This window comes from Diabrotica undecimpunctata, chromosome 1, assembly GCF_040954645.1.
Source record: "Diabrotica undecimpunctata isolate CICGRU chromosome 1, icDiaUnde3, whole genome shotgun sequence".
Classification (NCBI taxonomy): domain Eukaryota; kingdom Metazoa; phylum Arthropoda; class Insecta; order Coleoptera; family Chrysomelidae; genus Diabrotica; species Diabrotica undecimpunctata.
In genome coordinates, this window is record NC_092803.1 from 47,490,837 (window position 1) to 47,510,313 (window position 19,477).

Genomic DNA, 19,477 nt, shown 5'->3' on the forward strand with positions numbered 1-19,477 from the left:
TTGTTTTCAAAGAGTGTCTGCTCGTAAGCACGTAAGAAGTTATAGGTACATCTTATTATTATTATTATTATTATTATGAATTCAACGAAATACATATATTTTACAGTTTTATTTTTATTTAAATATAAAACTTATTTTAATACTTAAAATAATACAAAAAATTAAACATAACGTTAATATCTACGTCATTTTTGAAAACTGTAACCTTTGCGCAGTTGCCTTTCACTTGATGAATCGTAGAAAATCTACAAAACATCAGATTTTCAACAAATTTTTTTTATTTTCTTTTCATCATATTTTAATACTAATTATCCTATTCTCAACGAATACAAATCCAAAGACATAAAAATTTTAGTTTATTTACAAAAAATGTATTTACAACTACACTGGTTTCGTTTATAACAATATGTCAATATGATGGGTTTAAAAATCGAAAGTAACAATTATAAATATTTAAAATCGATTTCCGTTTAACAAAATTTTAAATTACGGCAAAACTATCAGTCCTAGCTATAGGACATCCGTATATTATTCGAAAGAGAAAATTTTTTTAAATTTAATAATTTATTAATATACAGGATGTTCCATTTAAAATAAGCCTTATATTACACATTGAATAATCCAATAATGAAACTTCAAATTTTGGTCACCCTGTAAATAAATGTTTAATAATTAATCATGAAATACATTCGACCAATATCCAGCTATTTAGATCTATGAGTAATTTTATTAGAATTGCTTAAATAAATTAAGAATGAGTCCTCGTTTAAAGTTTTACATTTTAAGAAAATTCGACATAACTCAGAATACTCAGTACATAGGTATAGGGAAGTTTTATGAAACTATACCTTATTTTTTGTAGACAATTAGAAAATCTAATAAAATACAGGGTGTTCCATAAGAAAAAATATAACTTTGATACCCCGCACTTTATTGGGATACCCTGTATATTTCAAAATAATTTTAAAATGTAGCCTTTATTAACCTACATAATATACATTTAAAATTTTTTCAATATCTTTTACCGTTTCGCTGTAATCTTCCGTCCCGTTAGTGGTGACTCACCCTGTATAGACAACCACTTAGTTTTGTGTGTCAGATCTTCTTCCTTGATTCTTGTTCTTTTGTGGTTTATAATAATTTGGTTTGTTTTACGTAATTTTTTACTGTTTTTGTTTTTCTTAAATAAACAAATTTTTTATTGTTATTTTTTGTTTCAGCATATAAACACTACTCTTACGACAGCTACTTTAACAGGATTGGAAGAAAAACAAATGTACCATATTTTTGTGGTATCCAGAAACGAAGAAGGCACGTCACTGCCTTCCTCGATCATCGTAATTAAACTAGTTAAAGAAGGTACGTAAATTTAATATTTAATTTTAGCAAACCGGCTATTTATTGTTATTAAATAATAAACCTGTCTCTTTGTTTATTTTGTCTATTAATAATTCTTCTATTTCCTCTTTTTTAACAATTCTGATAAAAATATTAGTCCACAATTTAAAATTAAGAATTGTTCATTGACAATAATAAAATTTTTATGTTTTAATTCCCTAATTTTGTCGAGATCAGTTTTTAAAAAAACGATAAACTATGTAAATAGCTTTTTTGTAACAAAAAATTGTGGGTAGGTATATCACAAATCTGAATAAGGCTATTGTCAGATTCGATGTTTCTGCATTAGCGAAAGAAAAACTCCTTAATATCTTTCAAATACAAATAAGTTATGCAAAAATGTAAACGAGGATCCATAACTAAAATTTTACATAAAAACGTAAATCACACCTGAACAACTAACGGCTACTAATATTGAGCATTTGTTTCTAAAATGTATTTAGTAAACGGGCGCCAATATTAACCTTTGCCAAAAGTTTTATCATCTTAATTAGCTCGACATTTCTTTATGGGTCTTGGCTTGCTCTATTTTTTTTTCGCCATTCTGATCTATTCCTTGCTTTATTTTTCCAATTGTCCTTTAGAGTTTTTAGATATTATTCCACTTGTTCCGTATACCTAAGTTTGTGTCTGCTTTTGTCTTTATTTTTACTGGCATCTGCCTTATTATTTTGTTCGATATTTCTTTCTCCAGTGACCATATATTAGTAATAACAAAGTTAAAACGAATTAACAATAATTCCAAAACCTGTTAGAGACAGAGTAAATTACCAATTAGAGCGCCTTAAAATAAACAGGTAGTAAACATTACTAGAGTTAGTAAACAGACTAGAGGAAGAAATAAATAAAAGGCAATAGATTCCAGTCAAGCAGGAAATACAAGAAAAGTGGCTAACCATATAGGTAGTAATCTCGGAAACAGGGAAAAAGTGTATAAGAAGAGTGCGTATAAGCAGACTGGTTCGATGAAGAATGTAGGAATGCTTTGGCAAGAAGAAACATGGCAAAAATACAAAGAGTCAGAGGAAATATCCAAAATATGATCAAAAACTATGTGGATAGAAAAAGAGAAGTTAAAAAGATTTGCAGAAATAAGTATCTTAGTCTATAAAATACTTGCAAAAATTATTACGAAAAAATTAATTAATGAAAGATGAAAACGATGTCATCGGAGAATACCATGGAGGATTTAGACCAGGAAAAACAACTACTGATTAAAAAGGTATATTAAAATTAATTCAAAATAATAGCTATGATTAAAACTTGAGATTGCATATCTATGTTATTGATCGATTTTAAATAGGCATACAAATCGAAGGATGCTATTGGAGGCCATGAGACCATTAAAAATACCAGAAAATGTTATAAGGGCAGTAAGAATGATGCTTAGGAACACAAGAAATAGGAAAACAATGAAAGAAAGTTTTTTAAACCAACTCACAGTAAATAGACGGATTGAAAACAAAGGGGATTTGCTATTAACGAATTTATTTATCGATTAAATTCAAGATAAATTTCAGAAGAATAAATATGAGCATAAACAGGACTATTTTAAATAACACAGAACAGTGCGTAGCATACGCGGATGATGTGGTAATACTAGCAAGAAAGAAAAGCTATCTAGAAAAAGTTTTTCAGAAATTTGAAGAAAAAGCAAAAAGATACTAAGACTAAAAATAAACCAAACAAGAACACAATATAAGAAAGTAAGAGGAGACATAACAAATAATAGCAAATATATCTAAATGAAAGGAGCAGAGGCTGTCTATAGTTTTGAAAAAGTAAGAGAATTTGACTACTTAGGAGTTACCGTAATGAACACGGGAAAAGAAGGAAAAAAGAAAGACAAAAATTAATAAAGGAAACAGAGCGGTAGGGTCACTAAATACACTACAGAAAGCAAATAATGTGTCAAAAACAGCTAAACTGGGAGTGTATGAGACAGTCATCAGTCTCATGGTGATTTATGCCAGCGAAACGTGGATTATGAAACAGAAGGAAAAAAAGAAAATAGAGATCTGGGAAAAAAAGGTACTCAGAAAAATTTTAGGAGAAATGTATGGAAAACCTAGAAATACGGCAAAAATACGAGCCCAAGGAACTAGATGGCTTGGTCACACTATACGAATGCCAGAGAACCGAAATGTTAAAACAATACTGAAGGATAGAGAAATGGGGAAAATAAAAAGGGACGTTCAAAGTAGAAACGGTTAGAAGCAGTTAAGCGAGGCTTTACTTTACTCTCGTGTTAGAAATAGGCGCGCGAGATTGGAGAAAAAAAGCAAGGAACCGGAAAAAATTAAGCAAAATAATAAAGTTTTTGGAAACCAGGGGCCTGTAGCGCTTTTGTAAATATTTTTCTTTTTCTTGCATCTGTAACACATATTCTATTTAGCGCAAAAGTCCACTATTTATAAATAGACATTTTCTTTCACTCCTCTTTATATATGTCTCAGGATTTTCCGTGTAAATGTATTTAATAGTTTCTCATACCTTTTTGAGTTTTGTAAAAATTGATCCATTGAAATTAGTAGCTCATTCGACTAGATAAGAATTTTCCTTCCCTGATGTAAAATATTAAATATCGTTTAGAAGTGTTTTTCACGTAGATGATAAATCTGGTATTTATAAAGTTGATTTTATATAAATATATATTTTTTCCTGACTCTAGTTTTTTCTCTCCATTCTCTGACTCCTGCCCTTTGGAGCTCGTCTTCAACTTATTGTAGCCACTTTGATCTTGATCTTCCCCTTATCTTTCTTCCTCCTGGATTCCATTATATCATTGCGTATGTCACTGCTTTATCTCCTGCTCGTCAAATGTGACCTAACCATCTAACTCTGCATTGCTTTATTTTAGTCACGATGTCTTCATTAAATTCTTCCTTAATCTCTGCATTTGTTCTGCTTCTATATTCATTTTGCTCTGTTCTATTTCGTCCCAGTATGGTTCTCATAATCTTTCTCTCCGGTATTCTTAAGTCTGCTTCATCTTTTTTGACCATTGTCATTGTTTCTCCTGCATATAATAATATTGGCCTAATTATGGTATTATAAATGTTCACCTTAGTTTTCTTAGTCAGCGTTTGCTTTTAATTAATCTTTTGTTTGCAAAATAAGCTTTATTCGCTGCTAATTTTTTTTCTTTTATTTTGGACTTCCTCTCTCCGGTTTTGCTTATTGTAACACTGAGGTATTTGAAGTATTCTACTTCTTCATACTCAGAACTTCCTATTTTGATTTTTTCTTTCATTGGCTGTTTCCCTATTCTTATTATTTTTCTCTTTTTTTGATTTAATTATAGTCACATTACCTTCCCTTTCTCTTTTATTTCTTCTAGCAATTCTTTTATTATCAACCTTTTCTTTGCAATAATAGTAATATCGTCTGCATATGCGATTATTTGACCATCTCTTGTTCTTAGATTTCCTTTATTTATATTTCGTAGTACATATTCTAAGGCTAGATTAAATATCGTTGTTGATAAGGCATCAGCTTGTTTCATCCCTTTATTTATACTGATTTCATCTGTCTCTCCTCTTTGTGTCTTTATGTTAATTTTTGTAGTTCTCATTATCATTTCTATTAGTTTTCTGAGTTTATGTGGAATTTTTAATTTTTTAAGTGCTATCATTAATCCTTTCGTTTTAATTGAATCAAATGCCTGTTTGAAGTCTATGAATAACATTTCCAATTCTAATTTATATTCGTTTGCTGTTTTCATTATTTGTTTTATTGTGTGTATTGCATCTATTGTAAATATTCCTTATGTGAATCCACATTGGTACTGTCCCACTGTCTTCTTTGTGATCTCCTTTTTACTATTGATGTCAATATTTTATATGTTGTATTTAGTAACGTTATTCCTCTATAATTTTCACAAATTTGTTGGTATCCATTTTTATGTATTGTTATGATCTGCGCTAACTCCCAGTCCCATAGTTTTTTCTCTTCTTTCCATATATTTTTCAATTTTTTCTTCTTAACTCCCTTTCTCCGTGTTTTATTAGTTCCATATTAATTTTATTTTTACCATGGGCTTTTCCATTTTTGCTTCTCTTTATTACCTCCTGCAATTCCTCTAATGTTGGTTCTTTTGAAATTTCGATGTCTACCTTTATAAAAATAAAACTAAAAATATCAAGACAATATTTGTACCTATGAAAGCAGAGTCCAGTTAATTATATGTCGATCACCTTAAACATTCGGAGGACGCATTTAACGTAAGATGTTAATATAGTACACAATATCTAATTATCACAGTTTGTAAGCAAATATGTTTTTTCTTGTTTTTTTTTTCTGTTTCTGTACTGTTTTCAATATCAGTATTGAGTTACCAATATACTAATGTAGTCCAGACGTCAGAGATTTCATCTCTAAAAACAAGATGAATTTTCTGAAAAAAGCTGAAAATCTTTATCACTCCTACCCACTGGCTTCCCCCTAAAACCCACTCTCAAGGGGGGAAACAAAAAAAATTGATTTACGAAGAATCTGCGCGACGTAGAAAAAATGTTTGAAATAAAAATAATTTTGAACAAAAATGTTTATTAGCAGTTTTGTGTTCTTATGAACAAAATCACGTATAACAGTCAACAATATGGACTCAGTATAAAGGTTAAGAAGACAAAGCGTATGATAATTAGCAAGAAAAGGATATCAGAAGGTCAAGTCTACGTCAACCAATCCCCTGTAGAAAGAGTGACGAACTACAATTACCTCGGCACCATAATTATTGAAGAATAGACCAACAACAAGGAGATTGGAGCACGCATGGGAAAAGCTAGATCCACCTTCAATCGGATGGGGGCCTTCTTCAAGAGTCACAACCTCTCTCTTGATACAAAAGTGAGAATGCTGCGATGCTACGTCTTCTCTGCCTTTTTTTATGGTGTTGAATCGACGACCTTGAACGAAGATATGTGCAGAAAACTGTAAGCATTTGAGATGTGGCTATATCGGAGAATGCTTAAGATCCCGTGGACTGACCGAGTCACAAATGAGGAGGTCCTCAGAAGAAAGAATAAGAATCGAGAGGTACTGACCACCATCAAATAAAGTTACAGTTCTTCGGAGATATTATGCGAAATGAATCCAGATACGCTCTCCTTCAAGCCATCCTGCAAGGAAAAATATTTGAAAAACGAAGTCCAGGAAGAAGAAGAACATCTTGGTTAAAGAACCTCAGAATCTGGTTCAATACAACATCTGTGCACCTTTTCCGCGCTGCTGCAGATAAGATAAAGATTGTGATGATGATCGCCAACATTCGTAACGGATAGGCACATCAAGAAGAAGAAGCACTTTTGTGTAGAATGAACCGTTCTTCAAGAAACAACATGTAAACCCACCAGCGATTTTAAGTGTCAGTTAAGCGCGCGAAATCAATTTTAACTAAAATTTATATCAACTCGACGGTAAAAAGTCAATATCTTTTAATCATAATGTCCTATCGACAAAAATCAAAATCCATTTTTAAGGTAAAAGTGCAACTTTTGTATGCAATTTTGTATTTTACCGCAAATTAAGTCAGTTTCTATAAATCTGTTAAATAAATAAACGTTGCGCGAATTTTTGCCATTTTTTACGATTCTCATGAGATCAATAAAATTTATCACTTAAATTGACCGGTCGCTATGGAATTTTCATTGTTAGAGCCAAATGTTCAAACCGCTTTATACTCTTTAAGTATGTTTTTCGAAATAACATAACTTAAGCTACAAATTACACCCAATAGCGTCATCGTGGAAGCATTTCCCATGACGTACGTATGTTTTGTAAGTTTAAATTCAGCGTTTTTAGGCGTTATTCAAATGCCTCACATTTATTGCCAAAACTCAAAATTGCATTCGATAGGTTTTAAAGATTAGGCTCTATTAATGAAAATTACATAGTGATCGGTCAACAGAAGTGATACATTTTTTATTTCTCATGAGAATCTTAAAAAATGGCAAAAATCATCGCGCTACGTTTGTTTAATAAATAGATTTATAAAAACTGACTTCATTTGCAGTAGAATACAAAAATTGCATTCAAAAGTTGCCCTTTTTACCTTTAAAATACATTTTAATTTTTGTCAATAGAATATTTTGATCAAAAGATATCGATTTTTTACCGTCGAGTTGATACAAATTTTAATTAAAAATGATTTCGTGTCCGTAGCTGACATTCAAAATCGCTGGTCGCTTCAAACGATGTTTCTGAGAGAACGGTTCATTCTAGTAATAGAAATTTTTATTTAAAATGATCTCAGCTACATTTTTTATTTTAACCATTTTTTCCATGGCGAAAAGTTTCTTGGTAAATCGATTTTTTTCGTAAAAGGAAGCGTTTTAGAGAAAAGACGGGGGTAGAAGTGGTATACATTTTTGCATATTTTTGGGCTCCCAAAATTGACATAATTAGCAAAATTTAGCTTGTTTGTATGATTTTTAGTAATTCAGAGGCTTCATCTTCATCTCTGACGGCTGGGGTAATGTACATTAGCTTAAACGCAACAAAGCAGTTACTAGTTATCTATGCTGATTTAAATAATGCAAAAACACGACATTTTCAAATTTTCTAAGACTCTGTGCATTCTATAACGATGTATAATATTACATTTCAGATGTTTCTAAATGGGTTAATGGTGTTACATCTCCCCCACATTCATTAGCAGTCGCAAGTCATAGTGCTACGTGGGTCATGATTTCCTGGCAGCCTCCGGAATTCAGCCATCCCTCAGAACTTATTACTTACAGGTAAAATATTACATTTTAGTTAAAGTTACGAATAATTTATTATTATCTTTCTGTTATTAGTCTAATTGAAGGTATAAGCACTGCTCTTCGTATATATAGGGTGATTATTCTTTATGACAAAGTGCGTTATATCTGCTATTAAAGCAATCAAAAAAAAATTAATTTCAAAAATAGGTGCTAGTAGTAAACTTTACATTTTAAAATTAGTTACAAATATACACGGTCTTCTATAACACTGTACCGCATTAGAAATTTTTAATAAAGCTATTTTTAATAAAACATTATGTGATTTGTAACAATCTAACAACCAATATATAAGAGTGCAGTTACGGCAGAGAAAAATAAAAGGTTATATTAGCTAATCATATTTATTATACATAAAGAAATTTAAAAGAAAATCTTGCCCTAAGTTGATGGCACTTTACTTATGGCAATTGTTTATATAATTTTAGTCACTTCTGGGTGTTGCTTAAGTTGCAATTGAATGTAGTTTTAGTCTGGTTGTTGGATGTGGTTAAATATTTCGATGAAAGTTGATTATGTGGACGTAAGCTCAAGTAGTTTCAGGTAAATGTTGAGTTCTTCATAGTAGCAGCCATGTTGCTGCAGTTTGTTCATTGTATGGTGCACTACGTCCTTCTGGAAGTCTCACCAAAAAGGGAGACAAGAAAAATTTCAATTTAAGCCAAAAAAAAAATTTAACAAGTGACCCTATGTTAGCGACAGCATAAATTAAAAACATTACCTTGCCATGAAGTTATAGAAGATTAACGAATATATAGAAAAAAATCATTAACAGCGGCAAAAAAAAATCAAATGAATATAATTATGATTAAACAAATTAGTTAAAATGATTGAAATAAAATAATACACTTATGTTATACTTGCATAAAAAATGAAAAGAAACGTGGTTTAAAGAGGTAAGGTTATTTCAAAAAAGAGTATTATAAGAAGACAATGAATATTGTTGACATTAAATATAAAGAAATTATCAACTTATCCCAATGGAAATTTAAACAAAATAAATTAATTTCGGAACAAAAATCTTCATTTAAAATAGACGAAAAAATACATAAAAAGGTTCCCTTTCTATTATTTTGAAATGAAACTGACAGAGGAAAGTCAAGAGTTGCCAACTGACAAATATTTTATCGCTAGTTAAGCTCATAGACATTTATATATTTCTATTGTTAAGCTAAATAAGGGCACAAAATATATAACAATCAGAATGCCCACTCTCAGATGCCGCATTTGAAGTTTGTCAGCACGTGATCGCCATATTTTAAACGGAAACATAGACTCGAATTGAGAGATTTGTGACAAGCTACGACAGAACTGTAATTTAAATTTTTAGAGATTAATAATTTAGTACATTTGAAATATTTTAATCTATTCTTCAACTAAAAGTACGATTAAAATAGTGCATATTATGTCTATAGTTGCCGTAAATAAATTAAACCGGGTTAATTTTTCTATGCACACCAGATAAAATATCACTGAACAGCACTGGTTCCGTTTAAAACATGGCTGATTCCATCTGCGCGAATGAGATGCGCGTACTTATTTTTTCAAGCAGAGTGAGCATTCTGATTGTTTATTATTCTGTGATAAGGGTTTGAATAAGGAGGTTACACCAAGAGTACATCAGAGCCAACTAAGTTTAGAATAAAAATAATAAAACAAAACGAAAAGTTAACCAATTAATAAAATCAAGAGAAATTATAATAAAATAATTATTTAAAGAAAAACAAGACAATAATTTGTGACGTTTATACCCTTTCAATTTTATTTTAAATTTAAAATTGGTTTTATTTTCTTGTTACAAGAATAAGTTATTTTGTATTATAGAGCAGCCGTACTCAATCTGAGGTACGCGTACCATTGGTGGTACGCAAAGCACTTAAAGGTGGTTCTCTATAAACTAGAAAAAACGAAGAATTTTAATACAATTTACTAACAAATGTTATCTTTTACGTTGTGCTTGGCAACGCTGTGAGTTTGAAACCACAAGCGCGTAATGTCTTATTCATTATTGGTAACACTGGAATCACGTGGCCGTTAGTCGTTGTAATTTTCTGTTACTGACTCGTACTAATTTTTGCATATAAAAAATGGAAAAGTGGCTGAAAAGGGACAACAAAGCATCTGAAAATGTCAGAGTTGAAGCTTATACAGGGTGATGACAAACAGAGTTCTTACAAAAAACATCAATGATTTTTTGTGTAAAATGGACTAGACTGGAAACAATGCGTTGGTTTCTGTTCAGATGGTGCCCGAGCCATGACAGGAAAATACGAAGGTGTAACTACCAAAGTAAAACTGGTTGCAGAAAATTGTACTTTTGCCCATTTTAGTATCCACAGAGAAGCTTTGGTAGCAAAGCGAATGCCAGATGAATTTAAACATGTTCTCCATGAAACCGTTCAGATAGTTAATTTCATAAAATGTCGAGCCTCAATTTTCAAAACTGCTCTGAAATGAGAAGTGATCATATTCAGTTATTGCTACACACAGAGGTAAGTTGGTTATCAAAAGGAAAAATGTTGAACAGGTTATTCGAGTAGCGTTCTGAAGTACATGTGTTTTTAATGGAAACCAATTCTGAACTGCGTGAATAATTACTAGATGAATTGTGGCTCACAATACTAGCTTACTTAACAGGCATCATCATCATCATTACTGGCTCGACAACCCTTTTTGGGTCTTGGCCTGTTCCAGGATTCTTCTCCATTCTGATCTGTTTCGTGCTTTTTTTCTCCAGTTTTTTTATTTTTAAGGCTGTTATATCATTTTCTATTTGTTCTAAGTATCTCAGCTTCGGTCTTCCTCTTGTTCTTTTTCCTACTGGCATCTGTTTGAATATTTTGTTTGGTATTTCGCCTTCTTTTATTCTTTCTACATGTCCTATCCAACGTAGTCGTCCTATTTTAATGAATGTTATAATATCCGGATCCTGGAATATTTTGTATAGTTCAGAGTTGTATCTTCTTCGCCATATTCCGTTTTCTTTTGTGCCCTTATATATGTGTCGCAAGATTTTTCTTTCGAAGGTGGCTAACAACGTTTCCTCTCTTTTAGTGAGTGTCCAGGTTTCTGAGCCGTATGTGAGTACCGGTCTTATTAGGGTTTTATATATTTAGCATTTTGTTTTTCTTGCGATGTTATCTGATCTTAGTTGCCTAATTAAGCCATGGTAACATTTATTTGCAATAAATATTCGCCTCTTCACTTCCTCCGTAACGTTATTATCAGACGTGACTAGGGATCCCAAGTATATAAAGTTTTTTACCCCGTCTATGTTTGTATACTTAATGTGTACACTGTATATGTACTTAACAGGCATATTTAATCGTTTAAATAACCTAAACTTAAGCTTACAAGGTAAATCATTTAATCGATTTTCTGTAAACGACAAAATAAATACTTTTATCAAGAAATGTTTCTTTGAAAACGACAACCATTTTTATGTTGGATAGCATTCCTGAAACATTAAAACAGGATGAAAAGAGTGAACTATCTTGTGATAGGGGTTTTAAAATAAAGTTTTCAAAATTAGAATTAGCTGAATTCTGGCTAAATATTAAAAATGAATATCCAGCCTTATCAAGAAAAGCATTGTTATTTTTACTTCCTTTGTCGTGGCTATTTGCTACAGCGACATCTCTGTTTTTGGTGATCTCTTCTCGGGACAAAGAATTACTGTGGTTTTTAATCTGTTTTCTGTCATGCTGCTTTAATTTAACTGTAGTGGGGCCACCAGGATTATCTTTAAAAATTACGTCACCACTTTTCTTCTTCTTCTTAATAAGTGAGATTTTTGAGGTGAAACTCCAAAAATATTTAACAAAGTTTTTTTACATACTTTAACGAACTCCCCTTTCCCATCAGGTACCCTGTGACTTAGAGTGCTACGCCTTCGGCTGCTTTCTGGTTCATCGTAAGAACCGTGTCGCCGTCTGGTAATAGAAAGAATGTCTATCAAACCCATCAAATAAGAACCTTGGTCATTCAACCCAAGTTGGTGGTAGGACTTAAACGGTTTCCTCTTCATTTCAAATGAAACATGATTGCATCTGTTTTTACACTTGCAAATTACCTAAAAAAAAAGAAATGAGTTAGGGGATATGTTTTGTATGGTAATGTTTAAAATGTGGATCGAATAGTGATACCGGTAACCAAAACCTATTGATTAGATTCTAATAGGAAACTGTTAAGATAAATAGACTTGTCATCAACAATGACACATGTAGATAAACAGCAGAATGACCTAAATTACAAAATTTTGTAAATAAATATTATAATAACCTCTTCGCACGACAGTGGCTTTACTAGGATTTCTTTCTTTTTGTTTAGGGTAACAAAGATAATCCCATGATAGGATTATTTTTGTACTCGATCTGGCCGTTTTCTGTTTCTTCCTGAAGTTCCTACTAATTTTAGCTTCATCACAAAAGGCTCTACTAGTAATAATATCTGTAGAAATAAACATATTTTAAACATGTAAACAATTACTAACCAGAGAGAAACGCACTGATGTACATCAACAAAATGGTTGGTTGACATCTGACACATAGATCAACTAACACTTATATTGCTCTGGGACTTGCACACAGCGCATTCCGTTGGAATTTATTTAAACCGTTTGGAGGGGGTTAGGCACTGAGATCTCTCGGCAGTGCATTGGCGTCAAGACAGATTATTTTAGAGGAATAAAATGAAATTGGTAAATATGGCACTTAGATCGATTAGCATTTTAGGTCTTCAGATATAACGGACTTTGTCACAAAAGTTGATTACCCTGTTTTTAGGCTATACTAAAAAAAAATTACTAGATTTTTTAAATGTCTCATAAGGGAGAAACTTGCATCTAATAAGTTACATATGATACACATCACATAACGCGTTATTAACAGAGAATATATTAACAGTAAATATTATAAAGTATAATTTAATATTAAATCATTCTCATTTAGTCCTCAGCAATTTTTTAAATTTCTAGTTTCTAGCTCCAGAAGCTGATGTAAAATTGATGACAAAATATTCCACATCACAGATAAGTCAAGTTAATAGAAAAAGTAGATAATTTTCTAAATTTTTGTGTGTTACTTTTCTCTGGCATACATATATTATTAAAGATTGAAAAAATTTATTCATAAATGATACTTCTCTAAAATATTTATCCTAATTATCATATTTTAGAGTGTTCCACAAATCCACTGCTGAAGAACAATTCCATTCGAAGAACGTATCGGTAAATTCCTACATGCTAAACAGTTTGAATCCTAACACTCAGTACATCGTATACATTCAAGCCGTATCAGAAAAAGGGGTTAGTATGCCCTCGGAAACTTTAATAGCTTGGACTGATCCAGCTTACCCGGCTTTTGTCGAAGTAAGTAATTTTTAATGAAGTTTTTAGGTAGGTACTTAAAAAGAAAATGCTTTGTTCAATTCCTTTTCAAGGTTTTCCTATATTTAGCGATACTGGAATTAAATTAATAAAAAGGTTCACTTGTCGATAACATTTTTACCATGTCTAAAAAAGCATTTTTTTACATTTACATTTTAAAGACTATTTTAAAAGAATTTGTGGTTTTATTACCAGATATATGATTCATAATAGATATCGAGTGTTCGATTAAAGAAGAACAGTGGGAAAAATATGCCTATAATTTTAAACGTGTTATGGATATTCTAATTTTCCTTCTTCGTTAATCTTCAAATATATTAGCCATTCGAAAACACCATTTTCATATAACTGTGTTCAACCAAACGTCTTTATTTTTTCTTGAGATGTAACTCATCAATCATATTAGTGTTACGTTGTTCTATGGATTCAGATATTAAGTTCAGCAAGACGTGGTTTAAAGTACTTTATTTAACTCAAAAGCTCACTTAATTACAAATATCACAATTAATAATTACACTTGTAATCATCATCACTTAAAAAAATTTCCACCGACGCATAGAATCACAAATACTAATCTAAGAGCTCGCCCCTGCCGGTTTATAGAATGAGAACGAATGGCAGTTATGTATGCCGTTGCTCCCGCTTGGCGGCGCTAGTGGAGTTGGGGGTCAACAACATTTTGACGGTACCTTAAGCTTGTATGATATTTTTGTTGTAATAATTGCGCTTTAAGAAATTATAACAAAAAAATACAAATCTGGGAGTGTTTGTGAGTTAAAAAACAAATTGAGGAGAAGAAATGCGAGAATTTTTGGAAAATAAGAATGCTAATCGAAAGGTAAACTATATTAATAATTGTCTTAATGTTTCATTTTTATAGCTCAGACTAAAATAGAAATATTTATATTGGTCCAAGTTTTATACTGATGTATTTGTATTTGATGTATACAGTGCTTGTCAAAAGTCCGTTCTCCCCTCGTATCTTATGAACGGTTATTGTTATAATAGTGAAATTTGGAGGGTGGTCAAAAACAGACGTATGCTTCTAAACTAGTCATAACGGGTGACGTAATAGTGACAGATGACGTTACAGTGCTACTGTGACAGATAATGTTAAATGAGACCGCATGGCAAGTGATACTCGTTTGAAAGGTATTGAAAATACCTATTCAGCCATTATAATTTTGTTTAATTTTAAGGTTATTTTAATGAATAAATTAAATAAATACTAAAATTGTAGCTTCTCATTTAGTTAATAAATATTTAACAACCAGTTCTTATAATAAGTGTTAAAAATGTGCTCCATCTACTTCGTGACAGTAACGCATCCTATTTCTAAACTCTTGCCGTACTAGTTCAAATGTCTCGAGGAAAATTGCCCTACATTCTTTAACAATTCTTTGTTTCAAAATGTCAATATTGTCGGGTGCTGTAGCGCAAACTTTAGATTTCAAGTATCCCCACAGAAAAAAATCTAATGGTGTGAGATCCGGTGACAAAGTTGGCCATTCTATCATACCCGTCGTCCAATCAATCAACCACGATATTCCCCATCTAGGTAACGTCTTACTGCACCATAATGGTGTGCAGGAGTACCATTTTGAAACGGTATTTCCAAATTGCTGAATTCATCTGGATTATCCTCCAGAATTTCAAGTATTAACGGTTCAATTGCATTTTGTAACATCTCCAGATACATTTCACCGGTTAAGTTAGTATTGAGAAAAACAGGCCTAACAAATTGAGTAGGTGTTTCGTGTAGACGTGAGGATTTGTGCCAGTGAGGATTTATATCGCTCCAATACCTCACATTTCCATTGAGAGAAAAAGTACTTTCGTCACTTAAACAAGTTCTTTTTATGTAATCGGGTTGTTGGTTAATTTTATTAGACATATTTTCACAAAAATCTAGTCTTCGGTCGGGGTCATCATCTGAAAGTTGGTGCAGAATTTTTAATTTGTGTGGATGAAATTTGTTTTCAGCCAACACTCGGTGTACTGTATTTTAACTGATTCCATAGATAGATGCAACTTTAGCTGTAGAAGAAGTAGGTTTCACTACCATTTCTGAAAGTATGTCAATTTTTTTGTTGTCACTAATTGTTGGTCGACCAGATCGTTTGACATCTTGAACACTACCTATTTGTTTAAACTTCCGAAGAAGCTTTCTCAAATAAGCTCTCGATGTAGGGTGATCGGGTTACCTCTCATTAAAAAGATAAGCTGCATGGAAATTATTTCCACATTCACCAATTATTAACACAGCTGCTACTTTGTCGGCTACAGTACGTACCATTTTGCCTTTGCACAAACTTAAATGTCTCGTCAAATAATAATTAAACTAAATATTAACTAAAAACAACTAACTAAAAACAACTTGACTAAATTAGAATTAAAAAGTTGACCAGTTCCAGTGTTCTTACATTGTTTTCTAAGATACGAACACAAACAGTTTTATTTCATAAGTGGTTTCTAGATTTTCATCCTCTTAACGTATAATAACTGTTATAAAGAATTGGTAAAATAAATTTCACTTTGTATTAAAAGATGTAGATAAAAATCTTATGTAGTATTCTCTTAACAAAATCTGTAACAAAATTCTCCTAATTTTATTTTTAAAATATTTGATTAACTAAAACTGCTTCACGGAGTGTACATGCGTTTTTGCTATCTTACTCACTCATAGCTCGGTCGCCATGTATTGTTTGCGCATTTCAGAAATAAGTCAAATTTGCCAAGTAATAGTAGTTCCTAGAAGTGCACTACGTACGTAAAATAATTTTATATACTTAATATTTTCAGATATATATATATATATATATATATATATATATATATATATATATATATATATATATATATATACATATATTATATATATATATATATATATATATTATATATATATATATATATATATATATATATATCATGTTGGTTTACATTTTCAGCCTCCTACAGTTCATCCCATAAATCTAGTAATAGAAGGCAGCAGCATGACAATTCTTTGCATCGCAATGGGCACACCAATGCCCACGATATCTTTATACATATCTGGAAGACTTGTTAGACAAGAGACAACACGGCACATGGTCACAGTCATACATAACGTTACTAAAGATATGGACCAGATCTCTTGTTACGCTGATAATGGCTATGGCACTCCAATGCAAGCTTCCAGAAAAATTATTATAAGTCGTAAGTTAGACAATATACAATAATAGCAAAACAATTATCGATGTACGTCATAGTTTTAATAAAATCATAAATAAATGACGCTAAACGAAATTTTTTATACGTTTAGTAAATTTGTAAATGTGAGATTTACTATACTTACCATTTTTAATATTTTTAGATGGTCCACATATTCAAGCAAGTGGTATAACCATGACCACCATCGGTGATTCCGTTACGCTAGAATGTAAAGTAGAAGCTCAACCAGAGCCCAAGATGATTTTCTGGAGGAACCACGAAGACCGAACGCCAGTTATTCAAGGGGGAAAATACGATATTACTGCAAAACCCGTTAAAGACGAAGACGATAAATATATAATGCAGCTTACCATTAAGCAAATCACTGACATGGACGTCGGGGATTACTACTGTCATGCGGAAAATGCTTTTGGCAGCTCTACACAGCCGGTGTCAGTAAGAATTAGAAACCTGGCTTCTGTAAACAATCTGACTCAATGCTGCCTAGAACAAAACGTCACTTCACCATGCATGGATGCCTGCTCGTTTTATCTAGACATAGATGCTGTGATAGACAAGTTGGAATGTGTTCAAGATTTTGGCAAGTTAATGAAATGCGCTAGTGATGGTTCAGACCATAGAAGTTGTTGTGCTCACCAAAAAGTTTCGAGGAGATGTCTGGACTGGTGCAGAGGAGAGCCCGTGCTGAACAATAAAGCTTGTGTTTTGGCTCACACCAAACAAATCATGAGTTGTTTCCACGAAGGACGGTATGTTTCATCAATCAAAATTTACGAATTACTTTTATTACTAATATTTAAAATATTGTCTTAAATTGTCCTTACCTATTCATTCGCCTTTGCATTCTGCTCTTTGTTCCTTTTAAGATATCTGTTATAAGTTGGTGTTATCATTCCAGAATTTTGAAATCTATCAGCTTGTACAGGTCTGAAAAATGGAGTCCATACGTTTCTGGATTTACCTTATAGTCTCCAAAAAGTTTTTGCCGCCTACGATCTAATAGCTTTCAATAATGCAAAATATGGTTAACTGTTTTAAATTTGGTGGCAAGTATTTTGTAACTGATGGTCTTCTTGCAATTTCATCAGCTCTTTTATTGCTGTATATTCCCCAGTAATCTGAAACCCATACGAGTATAACACTATTCCGCCAGTCTGACGAAATCTTCTCAGGATTCCTACACTAACCTAAAATCGACCTTACGGCTTTTAAGAACATCCATGGCCGCTATGTATGTATATATTTATTCAGTTTAGTTCAAAACCCACATGTTAGTTTTTAGAAAGCTCGTATGTATATCAGGTATATCTTAGACCTGAATCGGTGTACCATATGGTCAGAAATCATCATCTATTCGGTAAACTTGACTCCATTTATAATGTTTCTATGCCCTGATCTAACTATTGCGTTGCTCAGGTTGTCACGCGGTTTGTAACATCTCATATTTTTGCTCTTATAGCAATGTGGAAAGAAGAGAGGACCAGTAGGACCTCAGTAGCTTCTGATGTGTTCCACAGTACGCCTGTGATTCCAAGGCAGGTAATTCTTAGCACCTTGCTTAGTTTGGTGATAGCACTTTTAAGCTATACCTTTGACCACCATACCACTGATGTATATCTATTTTTGTTACCATCATATTATAAATCCAATATAACATGTCTGGTACTAACTCCCACATATTTTCATGCGTGCGTCTGGCTACCATTAACGTAGTCACCGCTCTCTTGGTTCTTGGTTATCTCTGTAAGAGAGAATTAATGTAATTGTATGTAAATCTCAAGTATAATATTAACTTCACTTACCAGATTTAGATTTGTATCATTTAGGCTAAGAGGAGCCAATTCCGTTAAATTCATCCTTCTGATTTATTTTGTGATTCTGGACTTCTGGGGCTTACATTAAGCCCTACATTTTAAGTCCATTCTGTAAATACAGTCATAAGACTGTTTTTATTTTATCTTTATCTGTATCTATAAATTTGCCAGGGGCTTAGATGACCAGTTTATCAGCATAGCCCAGAACATAATGTATGTTGGTAGGTACTAAGTCAGTGAGTACCTCCTATCATCAGACAACAAAAAAAGACCTGACAATAGACCTCTTAGGTGGTTAAGCACTCACTGATATTTAACCTAACCTAATGTTAGCTAACCTAATCACACGGCTCCTCGGCAATGAAATATATCCATCTACAGCTTAGTTCGTCCCTTTTTTTAATTTTTGCTCTTTGCCTTATGATTCTTCTGCATCTAATGATTCTTTTTCCCCTTCTTTTCCTTCTTCTCATGAAACTTTTCCTTGTCAATCAACTTATATTTATCATTCTCATTATATCTTTTCTAATTTTATTAGTTCTTTCTCAATCTTATTTCTATTTCTGTGTTATTTTCATATCTCCTATTCTCTATTCTCTTTCCTATCGTCTTTCCTTATCCTTCTCCTTGCAGTTTTCTTTGATACCCTATTGTTCTGTTATTTTTCTATATTACTTATTTTGTTGATTTTTCAGAGATAAGCTACCTGGGCCACCGCAGAATATCCACGTAGACTTCATCGATTCTCATTCGGTAAATATCAACTGGAATCCACCAATCAAAAACCCTCACACTGTAGAACTGTACAGAGTAATGCTTAAGTTAAACGATCCACATAGTAAAGAGAATTTCACTGCAGATACAGCTACAACGCATATTAAATTTCAAAATCTTAGAGGTAA

At 32.1% G+C, this 19,477-nt stretch overlaps 1 protein-coding gene across 4 annotated transcripts in view; it reads left to right on the forward strand.

Moving 5' to 3' along the window:
- Window positions 1-19,477, forward strand: part of LOC140448853 (Ig-like and fibronectin type-III domain-containing protein 2) — a 1,058,385-nt gene that overhangs the window by 1,011,420 nt on the left and 27,488 nt on the right. For all 4 annotated transcript variants that reach the window (XM_072541975.1, XM_072541985.1, XM_072541976.1 and 1 more), the window contains 6 exons: window positions 1,221-1,359; window positions 8,006-8,138; window positions 13,338-13,530; window positions 16,500-16,746; window positions 16,904-17,510; window positions 19,271-19,473. In XM_072541975.1, coding sequence (XP_072398076.1) covers window positions 1,221-1,359; window positions 8,006-8,138; window positions 13,338-13,530; window positions 16,500-16,746; window positions 16,904-17,510; window positions 19,271-19,473 — 1,522 coding nt within the window. The remainder of the gene's footprint in view (window positions 1-1,220; window positions 1,360-8,005; window positions 8,139-13,337; window positions 13,531-16,499; window positions 16,747-16,903; window positions 17,511-19,270; window positions 19,474-19,477) is intronic.